This window comes from Chroicocephalus ridibundus, chromosome 2, assembly GCF_963924245.1.
Source record: "Chroicocephalus ridibundus chromosome 2, bChrRid1.1, whole genome shotgun sequence".
Lineage (NCBI taxonomy): Eukaryota > Metazoa > Chordata > Aves > Charadriiformes > Laridae > Chroicocephalus > Chroicocephalus ridibundus.
Genome location: NC_086285.1, coordinates 38604730 through 38623698, shown reverse-complemented (window position 1 = coordinate 38623698; position 18969 = coordinate 38604730). Strand labels below are relative to the sequence as shown.

General features: G+C 40.2%; 1 protein-coding gene across 1 annotated transcript in view; it reads right to left on the bottom strand.

Annotated features, from left to right (window-relative positions):
* The window catches only part of CHN2 (chimerin 2), a 167303-nt gene that overhangs the window by 70358 nt on the left and 77976 nt on the right, over positions 1-18969 (bottom strand). Inside the window, exons 4-5 of the mRNA XM_063325096.1 lie at positions 5061-5092; positions 1801-1914 (exon numbers count right to left, since the gene is read on the bottom strand). Coding sequence (XP_063181166.1) covers positions 1801-1914; positions 5061-5092 — 146 coding nt within the window. The remainder of the gene's footprint in view (positions 1-1800; positions 1915-5060; positions 5093-18969) is intronic.

The following is an 18969-nucleotide window of genomic DNA, read 5'->3' as shown; positions in this document are numbered from 1 at the left end:
ACAAGCTACGTGACCCAGACATACGTGGTTTAAATCTAAATCCTAAAGGGACTACCGCAGCGATCGGAAAGGCATGGTTTGCATTCACAAGACCTTATACTAGGATGCATGATTGTGTTAGGGGCTCTTCCATCCTGAAACATTTTTGAGGTGCAGAAAGTGGATGCTTAACCACCATGGGCACATTTACAGTCAATGAAGAGAGATGGGCACCTCTAGCAAGAAATTCAAATCCTAAGGGGCTGAATCACGCTCTGCAGGAAGCCTGGGAGATCGAGCTCCTAATTCCAATCAAGCTCCCAATTAAACACCCAAAGTTCTGTGGGATAACTCTGGCCCTATTTATGGCAGGTGTAACCTATGGGGTGTTTTTTGAAGTGCTTTAAAAACCATTGTGCTGTAGTAGCACATTCAGTTTATAACACCGAGGTTGGAATCCAATTCTTGATTAAAGGATTCAAAGATACGACATTAGATGGTCCTTATATTGCATCAAATGTGCATGTCTCTGCATACTTTGTTGGGCATTCAAATCAAACTGTTGAAGCCTCTTATTCTTTCGCCCACACTTTTCATATGAATTCCCAATTTATAATCTAATTCAGTTTTTAATTCTACAAATAATTGTCCAGATGGATTTAGAAATCATGCTGTTGTGTCAAAACAACAGGCACTTTGCCACAATCCCCATCCTTTAGTAGATCCTTTCATTCTTTATTTTGGAATCCCTCTCCAAAGCCCTAAAAAATTATGTTTGTTCTTTTTCAGCTGACAAAAGTTGCTTTTAATTTACACCATTTTTTAGTTGGCACGACGTACCAGCTTTTCCAGCTCTACCATCTGCACATCAATACGATTTCTGAGGATGATTTCAGCAGTGTATCACAGCTACTTGGGGTAACTCCTTAAAGGATTTTTCCTTCTGGCTTACCAGCAGAAGGGTAAAAATGCAGACTTTTATTTTGTGTATATCCCACAGAAGTAATAATGCTAGAAACATTGTAAAGTATTGCCAAGGAGTTTGTTTCATCAAAACCCAATAGAATATCTTGTCCTCTTGCAACGAACCCACAGCAGCTTTACGACTGTTGCGTGGGCAGGTTTTGAATGGCACGGCTAAGCCAGGAGTGGCTGTATTTTCAAGGAAAGACATCTGTAAAGGGCAGTGGGGTCGTAGCTTGGGCTCCCACTCAATTTTTCATTCAGTTGAATCGCAGACTCTTACTTCTTCGAGCAGTAGCATCCCATGCTTCACACTGTATTTCTACAGCAAACTTGAATGCCAGTTAGGGAAGAAAACTGAAGACCAGTATGCTGCCTTCGACAGCTGGTCAGCCAGTGGACTTCATGATTTTTCACGTTTATCCAGGGTTATTATTGCCGACAGTTGTTGATGTTTGTGTGTAACACATCACTGATCTCCAAGGACAACCTGGCTGTGTCCTCTGCCGGGACACTCCCCTGTCCTGTACTCACTCACATCTCTTACACCGTTTTCTAGGAGAAGCTCCATCTTTACAACACTCAAGGTTGTAAAGGCTACCCTACGTGGAAAAAATTTTGACAAGAGGCACAGCCTGCTTCTGAAAGGGGACTTCCTAGCTAAGTGCTAAAGGAGTGACTGACTTGCTGTAGTACTGCGATGGTCACACTGCTGACAAGAGGGTGTAAAATCACTCTGACACCGTGAAGTGGATTAAGTAACAGTGGACACAGACTTCATTCGAAAGGGACTGATATAATCACTCCATTAAACACATTTACATTTGAACTATAAACCTCCATTAAAACAGCATTTACCTGAGAGCAAGAGTATAGCAGCCGGGTTGCCGCTGGCTTTCTCTAAGAATATACGCTCCTTCTACGCCAGCAAGTATTTCATCTGCTTGCTCCCGAGAAATGATCCCGTGAAACCTAAAGGAAGATATTTCAGTGACTTACAGAACAATCCGACCAGAAACACCTCCCCCTCCACCCCAGAAACCACTCAAAAACTTCTGCACTGCAGAGCATCGTCATCTAAGCCATCAGGACAGCGTCCAAGCATCTGAAAGTGGCAGGACAGTCATGCAGCCTGGGCAAGTCCAGCACAGAGGCAAAGCAAAAACTACGCTCTATATGCAGTTTCAGTCAGTGTAAGCCAGTACGATACTTCAACCACACCCAAAGATTTTTTTCTGTAAATGCCCCATCTTTTCACAACTTTTCTCCTCTACGAGTCTATGCCCCTCTTCCTTGTTTCTTTTCTAGAGCCCTTATCACAGAATTGAAAACTAGGCACAAATGCCCTTTTTTTTTTTTAAAAAGGAGATGACTTAAAATTAAAATGAGACGTCATTCCTACTATCAGTTTGCTTCATTTCTATATTAACATTGCTTCCTCAAATTTGTAAGGGAAACTGAGATAAAAAAATGGCAGCAATTACTCAAAATTCTATCTTGCATATATTAAAGTAGAAGAAGATACAGAGTACCCTTGGGAAAAATATTCTGTATTTCAGTGAGTTGCTCATTCAGTGTTGGAAAAAAGCAATACTTCTCCAATTCTTTTGTCATTACTAATTTAAGAAAGAAGGAGGCCCCATGATGCACAATTAACCGCACAATAATCAATATTTAGCGGTGATCTCTCCATAAGTACAAATGCAGTCTTTAAGGCAGTTTGAGTCTTAACTCCTACACACATTTTGCTAACTGCTAAGTCTCTGAGGGGATCCTCAGAGGTTTTGAAAGTTTCTATTTTTGCTGCTGTCTGAAAAAAAAGGCACTAAAATGTACTGGCCCTTCAGCATTTTCTCTTTTCTGACAACACGTATGAAGTGGCGCATTTCTAACATTGCCTCTGGCTCGTGAAAGAGAAGAAAAACACATTGGCTACGAATGCAATTGTTGTTCTGTTCTCTTTATGTTGTCTTCTCACTGCTAATACATATTGGAAATATGAGGCTTAGGTGATCTTCCCACTGTGACTTTCTATTCAAGATGATGTAAATTGACTCATACTTTCAGTCTGTACTGGTGGGGACACAGTCATTTACTGCCACATCCAAATTGAAACGAGCATCCCCTAGATGACATAATTTGAGCATGTCTTTACCAGTAAACTCATGGTAATTCATAACTCTAGCTAAAAATAATGCGCACAGGCTATTTGCCACCAAAAGCTCATTATAAAATATAGCAGGCTTTAGGTTAGATATTAGATAAAAGAGCTCTTCTGGTGATCGATTAAAGAAACTGCTGGGACAGGACACGCGGGGCACCTGTGAAATTTCTTCAACCATGGGTGATTACTGCGGAATCCAAGCTTTCTCACAGATGTTTTTGCTACATTTATATAATGGCATAAAGGCAGCTTGTACGCAGTAGAAGATCTCCTGAACTCAGACGCCTGCCTCTGACAGCAGCTGACAATAACTGCTTACGGAAAGAGTACAGGAAGCAGTGACATATTTCTTTCACTTCACATCCCTGTCCATCCATCACGGGTATAGCCAGAAGTTGTGTCCGATCAGCTGTGACCTTACCCTTCATGATTCTGAGAATCTCACTTGTAAACCCTTTAATATCTTTATGCTCTCGGCCTCCGCCGCACCCTGTGGCAATGAACTTGAGAGGGACACTGTGCATGTCCCTCTCGTGGACATCCACTGAGGAAGACCTGTGCATTTTCCTCACGCGGCAGGAGCTGCATTCCTTTGCTCCACCGTTGTTGCGCCTTTCCGTACCTTTCATTTCTTTAACCTTTCTAAAAAGGAGGCAGGAGGATGGGGTAGCGAGGGACCAGAACTACATGCACTATTTAAAATGCAGCCACATCATAGATTCATATAGTAATATAATAATGTATTTTCTGTTTCTTTCCCTAGAAATCTCTGATTTTCTTTCCAAGCGCTACTGAGCACTGAGTCAATTGCTTTTATAGGACTGTCCCCAGTGGTCCTGAAATCTTTCCAAATGATAGTAACTAACGTGATCTTGCCCTGGCAGGTTCACCGAGATGCCTTCTTAGAGCTCCTGCCAGCCCCAACGCCCCACAAACCCGCAGAATGTCAACAGCCAGGCAGGTTCCTGGCTTAGAGATTGCTGTAATGGTTTTACAAGTCCTGCTGTAGGGAGCGCGATGGGTTACTCTGGTAGGTACTGTCTTCAGCTCTGTTGTACTCGAGTGGCTAGATCTGAATTCCCCGTTGTCAAAGATAATATTTAAAAAATGAAACTTCAGTAATTAGGGGCAAAGCTAGTGGCTCTTGAGCTTTTTGATAGGAGAAGAGGATCATTAAACACAGATGATGTGTCTGGGATGGAAGAAAAAATAGAGCATGGGATGAAAGTAATTTAGCTAGCGATAAGGGCTAGGGCCTCAGCAGATTACCCTAGTAAAGGCCAAACAGCAGCTCTGCGAACGCTGCTTAGCGAGAAGGTCTGGGTGGTCACCGCAGTGTCTTTTCCCCTCAACGTCACCTGCCCAAATCTCCACGCCGATGCAGGATCCAGCCCCTTTCAAGCTATTTATTGGCAAGAAGACTGCTGAGCACAAAGGAATTATACTCTAGTGGTCCGATATTTTCCTCACAACAAAGAATACACCTCCTCCTTGGGTATTTCAGACCTCATAACTTTAGCAGGGAGAACAGCATTTAGACGTGTACTTCCACAAGCACGTACGGTGGAGAAAGTAAAGGAACCTACACAAAAAGGCAGTGAGAGAGGTAAGCTGCTTCTCTCCTCCCCATGCCATTGCAGGACCACTGGGAAGTTAAAGTGACAACCAAAACAAAAGGAAGAAATACTCCACACAGTAATTTTTTCCCAAACTGTCCTGAGAAAAGCAAAATAAACATGCAGGCTTACACAGCAGCACAGTCCGTGGATTGTGAGCAGCGTTACTGAACTGTAATACAGCTAAATTGCAAGGCTTTCAATACATTTAGCTCCCAGTTGAAGCGAAAGGTAAAATAAAATATTTTGTCAGACCTCCACTGTGTCTTTTTATTTTAGTTCTAGAACAACAACTTCAGGATACACTCAACAGATACTTAAAAGAGTAAAATACTTACTCTCTTCCATAATACTTTGGTCTGTTCTCCACCTAAATTTTGAAAGAAAGGAAAAAAATGTTAAAAACATACTCAATTTTAAATAAGCGACATAAAATAAAGTACGCTTGATTACTAATGAGGACTGCTGCACCCATGTAAGTGATCTGCAGATTCAAAACTGTGACTGGAACACGACTGCACAGAAGAACAGAAAAATGGAAATATCAGAGGTGGTTTTACTGATGGATTTCTAGGAAGAGTAACACATCTTAATGGTGAAAAAAACTGACATAATTGTATAAAAATACATGTATAAAATCTGAGGAAATAGATAAAGAATAGTTTACTACAGTTTTGCAAACCTAATATTTATACTATAAAATAAGACTGTTTTTGTTATACACGCATTAGCTTCTTAAAAACACTTTTTGCCTATATGCGGCTACTAAGCAAAGATAAAAAATTTAATATCCTTGGGAGAAACAAGGTTTCTGGATTTAGACCTAGTCTTAAATTCCCTGAAGCCTCAAGAACTTGCGGGCCTGACCCAAAGTCCCCTGAAAGTTTCTTGGAAGGACTCCCATTTATTTTAAAGAGCTTTGAACCAAGTACTAGGAACGCCACGTTCTTATCTAGAAACTCTGAGGCTTTGACTCCTTTTTAAAACCCCATGTTTTTGCCAGGTTGGCAAAAAGCAAGCTCCCCAGCCCCTGATTTCATCTTTCTCCAGCCGTTGCCTCCCACAGCAGGGCAGGAGATGCCAGCAGGGGGCACGGCTGCCCCAGCTTTCACAGAGGGACCTCACCCTGCACACAGGCTTGTGCCATTATTACATATCTGACCATTACAAATTAATTGTCAGGTGTTTTTGTTTTTTTTTTTCTTTTTTTTTCAGGTGTATTCATACATATGCGTGCGTTTAAACATCTTTATAAAGAGATGCTCTCTCTCCAGCGATGGCACTTCTCAATAGTGTCTTCTCACACTTCAGCCAGCATTTTCATGCACGAGCATGACAGAACTTAATGCAAGAAATACATAAAATCTCCTGATTATTGAAAAAATATGATATCTGAGTGAGTGCATACCTGAGGAAAGCTGCCCATATAAATGGAATTACTGCTTCATACATACCAACGCACACGTAAAAAAATAGCAGTTTCAAGACTGTTTCATCCTTTAGGATAAAACCAATGAATTTGCATCATTTTATCTGACTGGAAACAAGGACCGTGTCCTTATTTTGATTAAATCTCATTATTTCACTCATAAAAACTTTAAATTGATGAAGGTTTTTTTTTTTTTATTTCTGAATAGCAAATGCGTAAATGTGACATTTTTGATTCAATAATCTACATGCCACGCACTAAATTGAAGCAGCTGATTTTCTACCCTGCAGTCACTAAGGCTACAATGCAGCGCAAGACGAACGAAAGTCTGTACAAGATAATGAGAATCTTCAATGGAAGACCTATGGGAGTTCAATCAAGTCCTTGCTGCGCTCCTTTCCCAGCTTGGCATTTCTCTTCTGGCATGGCACTAACAATAGCAGTATCACACCCTTGAAACTCCTGCCTGGGAATAACACCTTGATGCAAACATCTTTGAGCTCTGAGGGGCAGGAATAAGAGGAAAAAGCAATCGCAGAAGTGAAAAGAGAGAGAAATCAGAGGAACCGCCAAGTTCAAGTGCTGCGTTTGTATGTGCATGTACGGCAACTCAGAGAAGAAAGGGTATTAATTAATTTTTTTTTTAAACTTTATATTTTTATAAGTAAAGAAAAAATCAAGAAAAAGCCACGTTACCTCAGAAAGGAGGTTGTTCATATGTTCATCTTTAGTAGCCCTATATGACTTTATTATGTTGCAACTGTGCTGCTTTCCTGTCATCCTTATAGACCTTAATGTGCCCCCAAAGCGTATATTTATCTGGGAACTTAATTAAAAAATGAGTATCAGAAGCTGGGTTAGTTGAGACCATCGCATGCAATCTTCTCTTTCATGGAAACAAAGGCCACTGAGCACATGAAAATGATGACAAGGAACAAACAGATAAACTTTTATTCCCACAGAAAGCCAAATAAATCCTTTACACCACAAAAGGTAAAGCATGACTTTCATCTAGGATTCACAGTCTGCTTCTTTTTAAAAATATAGATGTGCCTTGATTGTATGTACACACAGAATAAAACGCAACACTTTCAATCTATCTCAGAAAGACAGAAGAGTTAACAGTACTAGCACGCATCCTCAAAATCACCTGTAAGCACAAGTTCCCTCAAAAATATAAATATATATGTGTATAAAGAATAAAAACAATCTGGAAATAACTCCTTGAGCAAATGAAGGCACATTTTGTATCCTTGTCACAACTCCATTTGTACAAAACCACAAATTTATCTGTGAAAATTTTATCATTTAACCGGCAACTGACTGAACTGCCCTGGACACTGCGATTTCCATTTTTCCTGCTGCTCATGACCTAAAAGACTTGTTCTTCTGAAAATCCACATGAAGCCCATCGAATCCTATATTCTTCCCCCTCCTCCCTAAAACAGAAACCTTCACTCCAACATCTTTTAGCATCCACATGTCTAAAATGGTCACAACTTCAGCATTTGGCTGTAGGCAAGAAAGATACTGTGGTATTCCCTAAAATGATCCACCGGACCACCCGGGTGTCCCAGAATCTAAAAATCCTCTCCTGTGCTCACCGCAATTTTTAGCCTGAAATAATCATTTCGCTCCTAACCAAGTTCACTGCCAGGAACAAACACGAGGAAACAAAGTTACAGAGAGATAAAAGATCAAAATAACATCAGGGTCTCTAGATCAAAACCGGAATGTTGGACTGAACTTGGAAACAAACCAAAAGCCTGCACAATTGATGGAGCAGAGGCTTAAAAGTATCAAAGGAGCCAGTAGCTCTGTTTTGCGCCGACCACAGACTCTGTACAAACTTCAAGGGAAATTCTATATATCCTAGAAGGCAAAGGTGACTGAAATTCAGTTGGGATTAACTTTCCCTTTTCCTGCTATAAATGGGTTTGCACACACAAAGTCAGGCAGATGCGCCCAAGAGAATTCATAGCTGTGGACAGAAAAGCAAATTCACAGGTAGAAAAGTGACTGTTTCCCGGTGGTAGGAGCCCAGAATAATCAGCTTTATTCTGAGGACACATACACTTAGGGTTTTTTCATTGATAATGGCTATGAAAAACACTTTAATCACTTTCCATGGAGCCCTCACCATTTCCTTGTTGGAACAAGGGCCTCCTTTCCCAGGTGACCCGTTGGTTTTATCCATCACTCTGGCCCACCTCTTTAGATGCTGAGCAAGGGGAGAGATCAGAGGGTTTGAATCATTTATGCTAATAGACAAAACCAAAGTACAAAACTTAGGAAAACTACATAAGCAAAAAATAGGTCTTTCACTACTGGAAATATATTTTGCCTTACAAAAGCTCCACAGCTTGCTTTTACTACTCCCATACAGAGGATAGATTAAATGGATTCTCTCTCTCTCCACTAAAAGTAAGTGGCAGCTTTCGATTCAAATGTGAGATGGTGATTTTCTGGCTTAGAAAACAGTATTATTGCTAATCTCAGACCAAAAATGTTGTTGCAGAGCAGGCACTTCTGGTCGTTGTTCCAGACACCATGGGGAAAATACTGAAAATTACTACGGAAATTCATAGTTGTACAAATTAGGAATCAGCAGTGAATGCCAAAATTGTTTAAAACTAAAGTCAAGTTGATCAGGAAATAAGATGTATGGTGAAACAGCCTAAATTACTACTAATCCAGCACTCTTATGAAGCCAGCAACATTCAATGAGATCTAATCTTGAAGCATGCTCAAAGAGAAATGGAACGCGGCACGGGTCCCTCCTGGCACTCTCCAAAGGCCTTTGGAAGCTGATGTTTGAGAGACTCTGCCTTGACTCCCAGCCTGCCAAACCTGATTTCCTCTCCCCACCCCAAAAACACCCCCTGACTTGTACACTTGGTCTAGTTTTACAAGTTTTTTTACGATGTTACAGCATATTTTTCAAGATGTACTGGGGTTTGAGGTCAACACCGAGAGGAAATAAGCCTTCTTCAAAAAAATACACTAGCTATCTAAGCTAATTCAATATATTAGGTTTACATAATTTTGAAGTTTACTGAATTTTAATGCCCTGGGATTTGTGGCTCCTCTTTTGGCCAGGATGGTTTAGCCCTGGCATGACACACTCCTGCTAATGTACAGATTATTGTATTAAAATCCTACACCACTCTGCAAGGGAACTCATCACAGAACTACTGGGAATCATGCAGGCAGGAGGTGAGCATCCCCTAATGTGATAGATTTTCATTGCAAGCATTGATATCCAAGCCACACTGCACTGAAGATTTGAAGATACCCTGAAGAATTCTTTCAGCGTAAGTACTACCACAGAAATAAGATAACCCTAATTTCAGAAAAATTTAATTTCCCTTCAGCTTCATTGCACAAGACGTATTTCCTCGTCCTGTGGCCAAAGCTGAAATCTAGAAATGTTGGAATGAAAATTTAGAAATCCCTCTAGGACAGCAATCTGTCTGTAATTCAGCAGGGCCAGCACAGCATAACATTGTATATCTACCTACTTCAACCACTGCCTTAATATATCCATGAAGAAAATATATAAGGGGAAGGGAAACAATAAGGTGGGTAGCTGCACCTGGCTCTCTGTGCTTCTCTCCAGTACACAAAAGGAGCAGAGAAAGAAGATCCAAGAGTTAATAACGTCAGCGTGTTCACTCAGAGCAGGCAGTGAGGCATTTTCCCAAAGGAAGTTTAATCTGATATATTTTCTGTTTGGAACAATCCTAATTATTTTTCAGTAATTCTAGTTGACTAGATTTAAGTATGTTTTTCAGCTCAGTTTGACATAGAGAGAAACAGAAGAGCTGGAAGAGAAGCTTTCAAGACAAGCACAGTAAAAAAAAACTGTACAGAAAAGGAGTTTACTGTCTGAATTGTTCAGCTTTTGGCAGAATTGTCCTAAGCCAACTGCAAACCTTAGCCTTACAATTAACAACCGAAAAGGATTAAGGAAGACTGTAAGCCACCATTAAATGGAATGAAGTAAAAAATGATGTTGTATTTCATTACTTCTATAATTTCTTTTGCCTCCATATTTTTCTTAAAGGAATTCCAAATAATTTCACATCTATGACTCTTAAGCAATTTAAATTAGGAGAACATTCTTTTTGAAGGGAAATATTTATCTACCTTTTAACCACTTTCTTACTACTACCTTATCAGGGTCTCTGGCACCAGTGTTTTCAAAGAGAATCAACTCTTGGTTTTGCAAAAAGTACCATATCATAAAGCCTGTTGCTGATTTTGTTAGTAGGATTAGCAGCAATGTAACATCTGTAGTCCCTGGCCAAGGATAGGCCAATTATAGACACTCACCACATACATACATAATGAAAAGATGGTCTTCTCCCCTAAGATGTTCAGTCAGTGGCATTCAGCATGACTGATGGGACCGCCTTCATATGACAAGCCTATCCAGCACACGAGTATGTTCATGTACTTTGGCTGTGCGATGAGGGAGGAGCAAAGACATTCCTCGGAAAGAAACTAGCAACGCACCCACCCCCAGAACATATTCCACCGGCACCGCCCGTGTTTCTGAGGCTCTCCAGAAAGGCGACATGAATGGTTTTGGAAGTCTGCATCTCCTTTTGTCATTCAGTCACAGAGCCACAGGGATGCCGGTGTTATGGCCACTCGATGGATGCACATTCAGTCAGGTGACGGCGAGGGACTACGGTGCCTCCAGGACAAGAGAGTAGCTGGGAGCAAGATGTCAAAATAATTCAAAACACTGGAGGGGCAGCGACTAGACAGGTCTCCGCAGAAAATGATCCTGGCATCGTTACAGATCATAAAATGAACATGAATCACCTGATGCTGTCTGTTGCAAAAACTGCCAAAACCTGGTTTATACTGGGGTATAAAACCAAGACTGGAGTCAACAAGACACCTGTGAGTGTCTTAGAGTGTCCTCTCCTTGCAATGCCCACTTGGAAAGCCTCTAGCTGGAATACCGAGTGTGGGTTTGGGCACCATGTCTCAAGAAGGACTGGAACAAATAACCGGGGTTTTGGCAAACGTGAAAGACATGAAAGGCCTAAAGAAGAGAAGACAGAGAGGGGCTGCAGCAGACAGGTACGAAAAAGGCCACTTTCAGGAGGAAATAAAAGAATTTGTGCACAGTGTGCTTACTAGACATGACAAGAAGTTATAGGCTTAAACTGCAAAACAGAACCTAGAGCTTAGATCTTAGGAATGTGTTAAAAATAATTAAACACTAAATAAATAAGCAGAGGCGGTCATGAAATCTTCAACCTTGAAAGGCTTTAAGAAGGGGACATGCATCTCACCTTGATGCAGGGATGACAACCTCTTGAGTTTCTTCCCTCCCCGATATACCATGATCCAGCCTATTCCTCATCTCTGCCTGGATTGCTCTCAGGAGAGAGGGATTTGCAGGGAGCAGACTGAATAGGTTGTATAAATCACATACAAACCCCCAATAATACCATGTCTCTGCCCAGCTCTGTGAGGCTCTCAGGAGAGAAGGCAGCAGGGAGAAGGTAGTGGACTGAGTGAACTGTTCCAGAGGAGAAAGCCAAACCCACAAGTGATAAACTGGTCACCGCTTACCTAACTCACAAAAATCAGCGCTGTAACCTATGGAGAAAGTAAGATGCATATCGACCCGTTTGCAGGACGACCCATCACAAGGAAACATGGGAACAAACAAGCAGCTCTGCCAGTTACTGTGGCACTGACTGCAGGCTGATTTCCACTTGGTCAAGGTTATTTCCATCATTTTTAAAGACAAAGAATTTAAAAATAATTGGGTTTGCTCATTTGCTTACTTGCTTATACCAAAATTTCAAAAGAGCTGCTTTAAGGCATCCTTTCTGAGGGTATTTTTAACTTGGGTTTTTTCCCTATCTATGACCTTGAGCAAACTGTCCAGCAGCCAATAATCAATACACCAGACAAAACAGTATAAACTCCAGAAGGTTAACAAAAATCTCCCCCAACACAGACGTCTGCTATTGCTACTAAAACAGAATATATTTCTGTGTATATTCAGCTCTAACAGAAAAGAGCAAGACTGAATGAGAAAAAAACAACTATTTTCTCACCTAGTAAAGAAAATAATGTGCTCCTGAACATGAGCTAAAATAAATTGAAATAAATCTTAATCAAGAAGGCTGCTGCTAAATAGTCAGGGGAGACAGGGTCAGGTTCAAACAACTTCAACAGCAAAAGCAGGAGTCATCTATTTTGCTATGCAGCTTCCACTCACACAGAAAGGGCATCATTAAATGTAAGAAGGAATATCAATGTTACCTTGAGTGCAAGATGAACAATTTAAATGTGGAATTCAAACCGTGCTGCCTTTTTTTTCAAGAATGATGTGTTGAGTCATTTAAATGGGAGGAAAAATACCCCCAGCAGCAGCAGATAAATGATGTAAGCCGTATCAATACTCTAAATGTTGCTTGCCGTTCTATAACCAGTGAGAAGCGCTAAAACATTCCTATGAGACATGCCACAACAGTACATCTTCCCAAACCTACTGGCATTATGTCACCCACCCTAACACATCCCCAAAAGCCATGCTTCCTACCCACCTCTCTGCTACCATCTGAGGTAAACACGCAGTCCTTCAGCAAGGTGGCCTGTGAATGTGCTCGCGATGTGCCAAACGAACATTTATAATGCTGGAGACTGGTTATAAACGCGGGTATGGGCTGGAGGCGTGGAAGGAAAATCAGGAAACAACCCGTCAGAACTAAGAGTGGATGGGGTGGGTGGAAAAGGAGGAGGAGGGGGCCTTAGAGAAGGGCCTGCGTAGCGTTGTGGGGTGTGAGGCACGCTGCCACTGCATTACACCCGGAGAACATCTATGCACGGCGACAGGGGAAGGATGAAAGCAAAAATCCAAGGAAGAAGAATAATATGAATTCAGTTTTTGTCCTGTTGTTGATTTTATGAGTACTGTTCTGTACTTGGGAACCGCCGATGTTTCTCTAAGTCAGGCTCTCTGCAAAGTCTGAACGGGAATAAGGGAGCTTAGACAGCGCCAGCTGTTTACCCGAGTCTGGAAAATGCGGAGATCCTATTAGCTCCTCTGAAAAGTACTAAGTAGGAGAATATTTATTTCCCAAATGATGAACAACATGGTAACCTATAGATGCTTTCACTTCAACGAAGCTGAATATTTTGATAACTATTTAGGAGAGGTACTATTCATAAAAGCATCTCTAACACACGCACACTCTCTTACTAATTTGTACCAGGCAGTTACAATGTGTCAGTACATATTGGTTAGTCATGATGGTATTTCAAACAGATATGCAAATATTTTGGAAACAAAGGATAAACAGAAACCTACACTGCAAACCTTCTGAATTTTCATTCTGAACCCTGAAATTCAGGAGTCCTTGTTTGAAAACCATACAAACTCCACCACGTTCATGCCTGCTTCTCTTCCATGTTCCAAAAAGACGTATGTAACTGGCTGATCTGATCATCCTATGTGTGTAGCTACATCCATACACGTACAGAAAGTATAGGAAGAAAGACAGACAGATGTGTAAAGTTTCTATATTTATCCGTATTAGTAAATGCAAATTCATCAACTGCTCAATACTCTGTTTCTTATCTTGAATATTGAAAAAAGACATCAGACACCTCACAAAGTATCAGTCAGAGAGCAAAGACAGTGAGACCCCCTTCTACATATTATTTAACCAGAGACAAGGAATACCGGCCTAAACTGGAACAGGTATGTAGATCTGTACAAGCACATAGTACTTTCAACTACACATAGGCTTATTGATAAACTTTATCTAGGTCGAGATATGAAACAGGCTTTCATTTATTTTGGCTTGAAAACTACTTACATTTGACATAAAAGAACTAGATGAAGAGACTGATATGTAACAAGGATAAAAGGAAATAAAAAATTAGGAGAATGGCAAAATCACACACGTACACATCACCCACTTCCAAGGAAAAACGGAGAGGAGGGTGAAACTTCCCAAGAAGCTCTCAAGCAAAGACAGAGGGATAATTAGCAAGTTCATCAGTCCCTGAAGACAGCTAGATACAGTTTGTGCTCATTAGTCAGAAGTTGCCATCCTGTCTTCCAAAAAGATGGCTGTAACTTTGCCATTTTGCAGTGATCAATAAATGCACCAACTGGTTCATACCCTATTCCTCTGACAAAGAGGAACATCTGCCTATTTGCAAATCATAACCCAGAACACCAGTAAATCAAACTTGATGAAATTCAAGTGGAACAAACGTTTCTAGTTTTGTTTAGCTGTAACTACTTAAATGAAATATTTACTATGGCGCCTGCAGAATCATTAGAACGCTTTCTGCTCCATTCAGTAGTCAATGGACTGTTAAAACGAGGATGATGTGGCTTCGTCCGAGTGCTCCACCACCCTACTACTGCAGCGGGGTGAGACTTCATGGACTCTCGGAGTGATGAGACTTCCTGTCAGTCCTTAATGTGCCTTGAAAAAAAACATTGGCAACTGGGTGTCAGGAGGATGGGGCCAGGCTCTTTTCAGTGGTGCCCAGCGACAGGACAAGAGGTAACGGGCACAAACTTGAGCATAGGAAGTTCCACCTAAACATGAGAAGAAACTTCTTTACTTTGAGGGTGGCAGAGCACTGGCACAGGCTGCCCAGGGAGGTGGTGGAGTCTCCGTCTCTGGAGACATTCAAAACCCGCCTGGACACGTTCCTGTGCAACCTGCTGTAGGTGACCCTGCTCTGGCAGGGGGGTTGGACTAGATGATCTCCAGAGGTCCCTTCCAACCCCTATCATCCTGTGATTCTGTGTGATGAATACAAGGGAATTTTGAGCAAGCAATATTCCAGCCTCCCTTCTTTCTTTCATCCATAGCTGCACATCACAGGCATTCTGTGGGACAAAATTCACTGTGGAGATACCACAGAAAAATGACACTGGGTACAAACCCACATTTTAAACCTAACAGGAAAACCTGCATGTGGCCAGTTTAGAGGGATGCTGGATACATTTCAACACTCCACGCATCCTCTGTGCCAATTTAACCAAAGACTCTTCCTGGCCTGTGTTCAGCCCCCTCCAGTCCAAGTCAGGCTTTCCACTTTCGTTACCCATTTCAGCCGAAGAACTTTCCTCCTTCTGTCAAGGTCTATTCAAAATTGCTCTTTGGCTTCATTTGCAACCCACAGACTACTGCTGCGTCCTCCTTGTTTCTTTTTGTTCTATCATAAAGACAGGATTATAAAAACACAATTAAAGCAGCAGCAATATTATAAGAACTTGAAGATACAGGCTCCATTAAGTCTTATGTGTACAAACATTTTCATTAATGAAAATAGGTTTCAGAACAATTCTGCTCATTTTCACTTAATTGCTGGCAAATGGGGTCTCTTGGTGTGTCGCTGTGTGTGTTCTGAAGTTTCTTTCTATGGAAAAGATAATACAATATTTTGAATTATCTTAGATAAGCTCTCAGGACTGACAGTAAGAGACACCTTCTCGTGGTAGTGTCTGCCTTTTTGCAGTAGAGCGATTTGAACAAGTGCCATGAAAATTCCCATTTATTCTTATTATTTACCACCGATTTTATGGCCAATTTCAACACCTATTACAGCTCTCTAGTACTTTACCACAGTATAGACATTGCTTTTAGAAAGATGAGGGCAGAGAGAAAGAGAAAATATTCAGCTTGTAAAGGTCACTAAGTGAGCAGAATAAGGGAATTCATGGACGACTTACTGCAATGATTAAATACTTATTATCCAGACAGATATACTCCGCAAGCATCTTACTAAGGCTTAATTTTAACAACCTTGCTCAAGCTTCCCTAATTTCTGGAAGTGAGCCATTAAAAGCTTTTCCTTATGTACAAATATAAAACATTTCTGCACCCAAAAGCAGGACTGACAAAAGTGACCAGCATTTTTACAACGCTTTTCAATATTGCTGTTGTTTAAATTATATTCTAGTCATTGTATTGTTCTCAGTTTGAATCCCATGCTTCAGAAGAAACTTTGAGGATAACCTAATACAGAATAATTTGCAGTCGTTCAGTTTTGGAAATGTGTAAAGATCCTGTATATTCTCTATTAGTAGTGTACAAGATGGCAACATCATTATAAACCTGCCAGTGACCATTTCAACAGTTACGCTCTATGAAATGCCACTAACCCTACACTTGTTTTGATAAATCCGGGTAATGGATACCCAGAGGGCCAAAACAGTTCCTGACCCTCTGGATGGTTAGATTGAAAGACTCTCAGCAGTACAGTCTGAATATGCCATCATTATTTTACCCTCTTACAATCACTTAAGCAAAAAAAAAGGGGTAATTTTTTTCAAAGAAAAGTCCCCCTTTTGCAATCATATTTGCTTTTAATCAAGGAACTATAATTTTGATGCTTTAAAGGCAGAGACAATAATTTCTACCGCTTCTGACACAACCTATTTGTAATTCAGAATGACGACGAAGGCAATTAACTGACATTTTCCTACATAATAATATAAGTTAAGACTCTAAGGCTTTGTCTACACTAGGGAAATTTAGACAAGTTTCTCACTGTTGCTGACACTGGCTTGGCCAAGACACTGTTAAAAATATGCAAGACCTTATGCAGACAACTCACCGGCCTCAAAAAATTGCTGTCAGCAATTAAGGCTTTCTTGGAACAGAACAGGAATAGCATTCACAGGTAGGAATATCTGAATGACTCTAAACAAGTAATCCAAGAGTCACGGGTCAGACTCACGCCCTCTGTGACGGGAATTTGTAACAAGCCTATTGTTTAACCAAAACCATTCCCAAATAATGTCACTATCCTTCCTTAATTCTTTCACTTTATTAAAAACTACATTTCTTTAAAAGATATTTTAATGTTCAATAGTCTAATTCAGAAATATTTCTTTAAATTAATAATTCTTTAAAATGTTACAATAGAATAAAACCAGGAAGTCGAATGCCTGAATTATTTTCTGATAATATATTTTTTTATCAGCATTTCTGTATAATAAACTCTAAAAGACGCTTTATAATACTACTTTGTCACAACATGAATCTGATTCTTTGGTGCCTATCATCACACTTGCACAACATGTAAAAGCTACTCCTCCACCTGAATGGTGCTTTTAAATGAAACTTTTTCTATTTAAAAAATAAATCATTAAAACATTGCTGGAAGGAATATGGTTACAAATGAGGATATTGGCAGAAATCCAATGTTATTGAGAAGGTAGGATATTCACACTAGTCTCGCTGCCAGTGGTGATTAATTAAAAGCCGTTAGATACCTGAAGCCCTAACAGTTCATTCAGTATGATTCCCATTGCAGGGATGACCTGCTTTTGCTGACAAGATATTTATGCAGGCAAAAAAAAAAAGAAAAGGAAAATCATGATAACAAAGCTCAAAGACACAAAGATATAAATGTTCATGTTTTATTTACAGACCCAGCTTTTAGTCTGGCGGTTTGTGTATCAGGAAAGGTGATTTCTGTCTCCACAGTAGAGCTAATCAAGAAATCCACACAAATCAGGTGGCAGAACTGCAGAGATCTGAGGCTAAAACCCTCGTGACTATGGAGTAACAGAGAGGTAATGGAAGAGCAAATGAATGCGGAGAATGTGGAAGACAGCAATGGAAAAGATGGAGGAATGACGAAAATGCCAAGTGGTGAGAGCAAAAAAAACAACCCCAAACCTTCGCAAGTTTATCTGTTGGTGTTACAGATTTTGTTTGCAGCAGATGCTTGAATTTCCTTGCAACCAGTGCAGCATTCGGCAGTTATGAATGAAAGACATCTTCCCATAAGCATGAAGGATTTAAAATTATTTGCACTTTTTACATCTGTCTGAAGCAGTTTGAATCCTAAATTATACAAAGGAACACCCTCAACACAGTCCAGTTCCTATGATACATACACGGAGAAATAAATCTTTCCACTGTCATTCACACATCCCACTGACACCTGCTCTCCAGATGTTGGATGAGCATCATGTTGCATACTAAGTAACTATCATATTGCAGATTAATATATTTTCACACACATAACACAAAATTAGATGTTGAGATTTTTCCATATATCTGACAGAAACTTAGAATTATTAAGACACCGCCTTTAGTGAAGCAAGCCTATACAATCACCAGATTACACTGAAGTCAAACTAGAATCAAGATGAAAAATAAACCCCAAACCACCTGCCTTACAATCTGTGTGTTAAGGAAAAGCTAATAGGTGGCATAGGAACACAGCGCTGAATTTTCTCTCTAGAATAATCTGTGATGCTCTCGAAAACCAATATATAGTTCTACTTTATATAAAAGCAATAATATACCACAAAGAACAATCTAGGTATTGGGACACCCCTCGCAATTATATGTAAAAATAAATTTATAAAAAACAAAGCACATAATTATGTTGTAGTATGATTATTTTTTGCCATCTTGGGTCAGAGAATCTGTGTTTCTAGCAACCAGGCTCTGAACACATATAGTTGATCTACACAAAGACTCAAAATCCAAGTAACAAGACGTCAATCAAAGATCACATTTGTAGGAATTCATACTGCTTCATATTCCTACCTGAATATCTCTTTTTTCAGTTGTTTAACCAAATTAAAAAAAAGTAATCAAACCACATCAAAATAGGAATCTTTTCAGTTTGCCAAGCGAGCTGCTAAAAATGGTTCATTAGTCAGAACCAAACCCAAATTATATGAATAAGACAGTTTTTACTTATTTTGTTATGTACCACTTTGTCAGTTACGTGCTCATTTGGTTAATATAATACGATCTTAGTTTCTTTCTGCAAATCTTTGGAAGTGA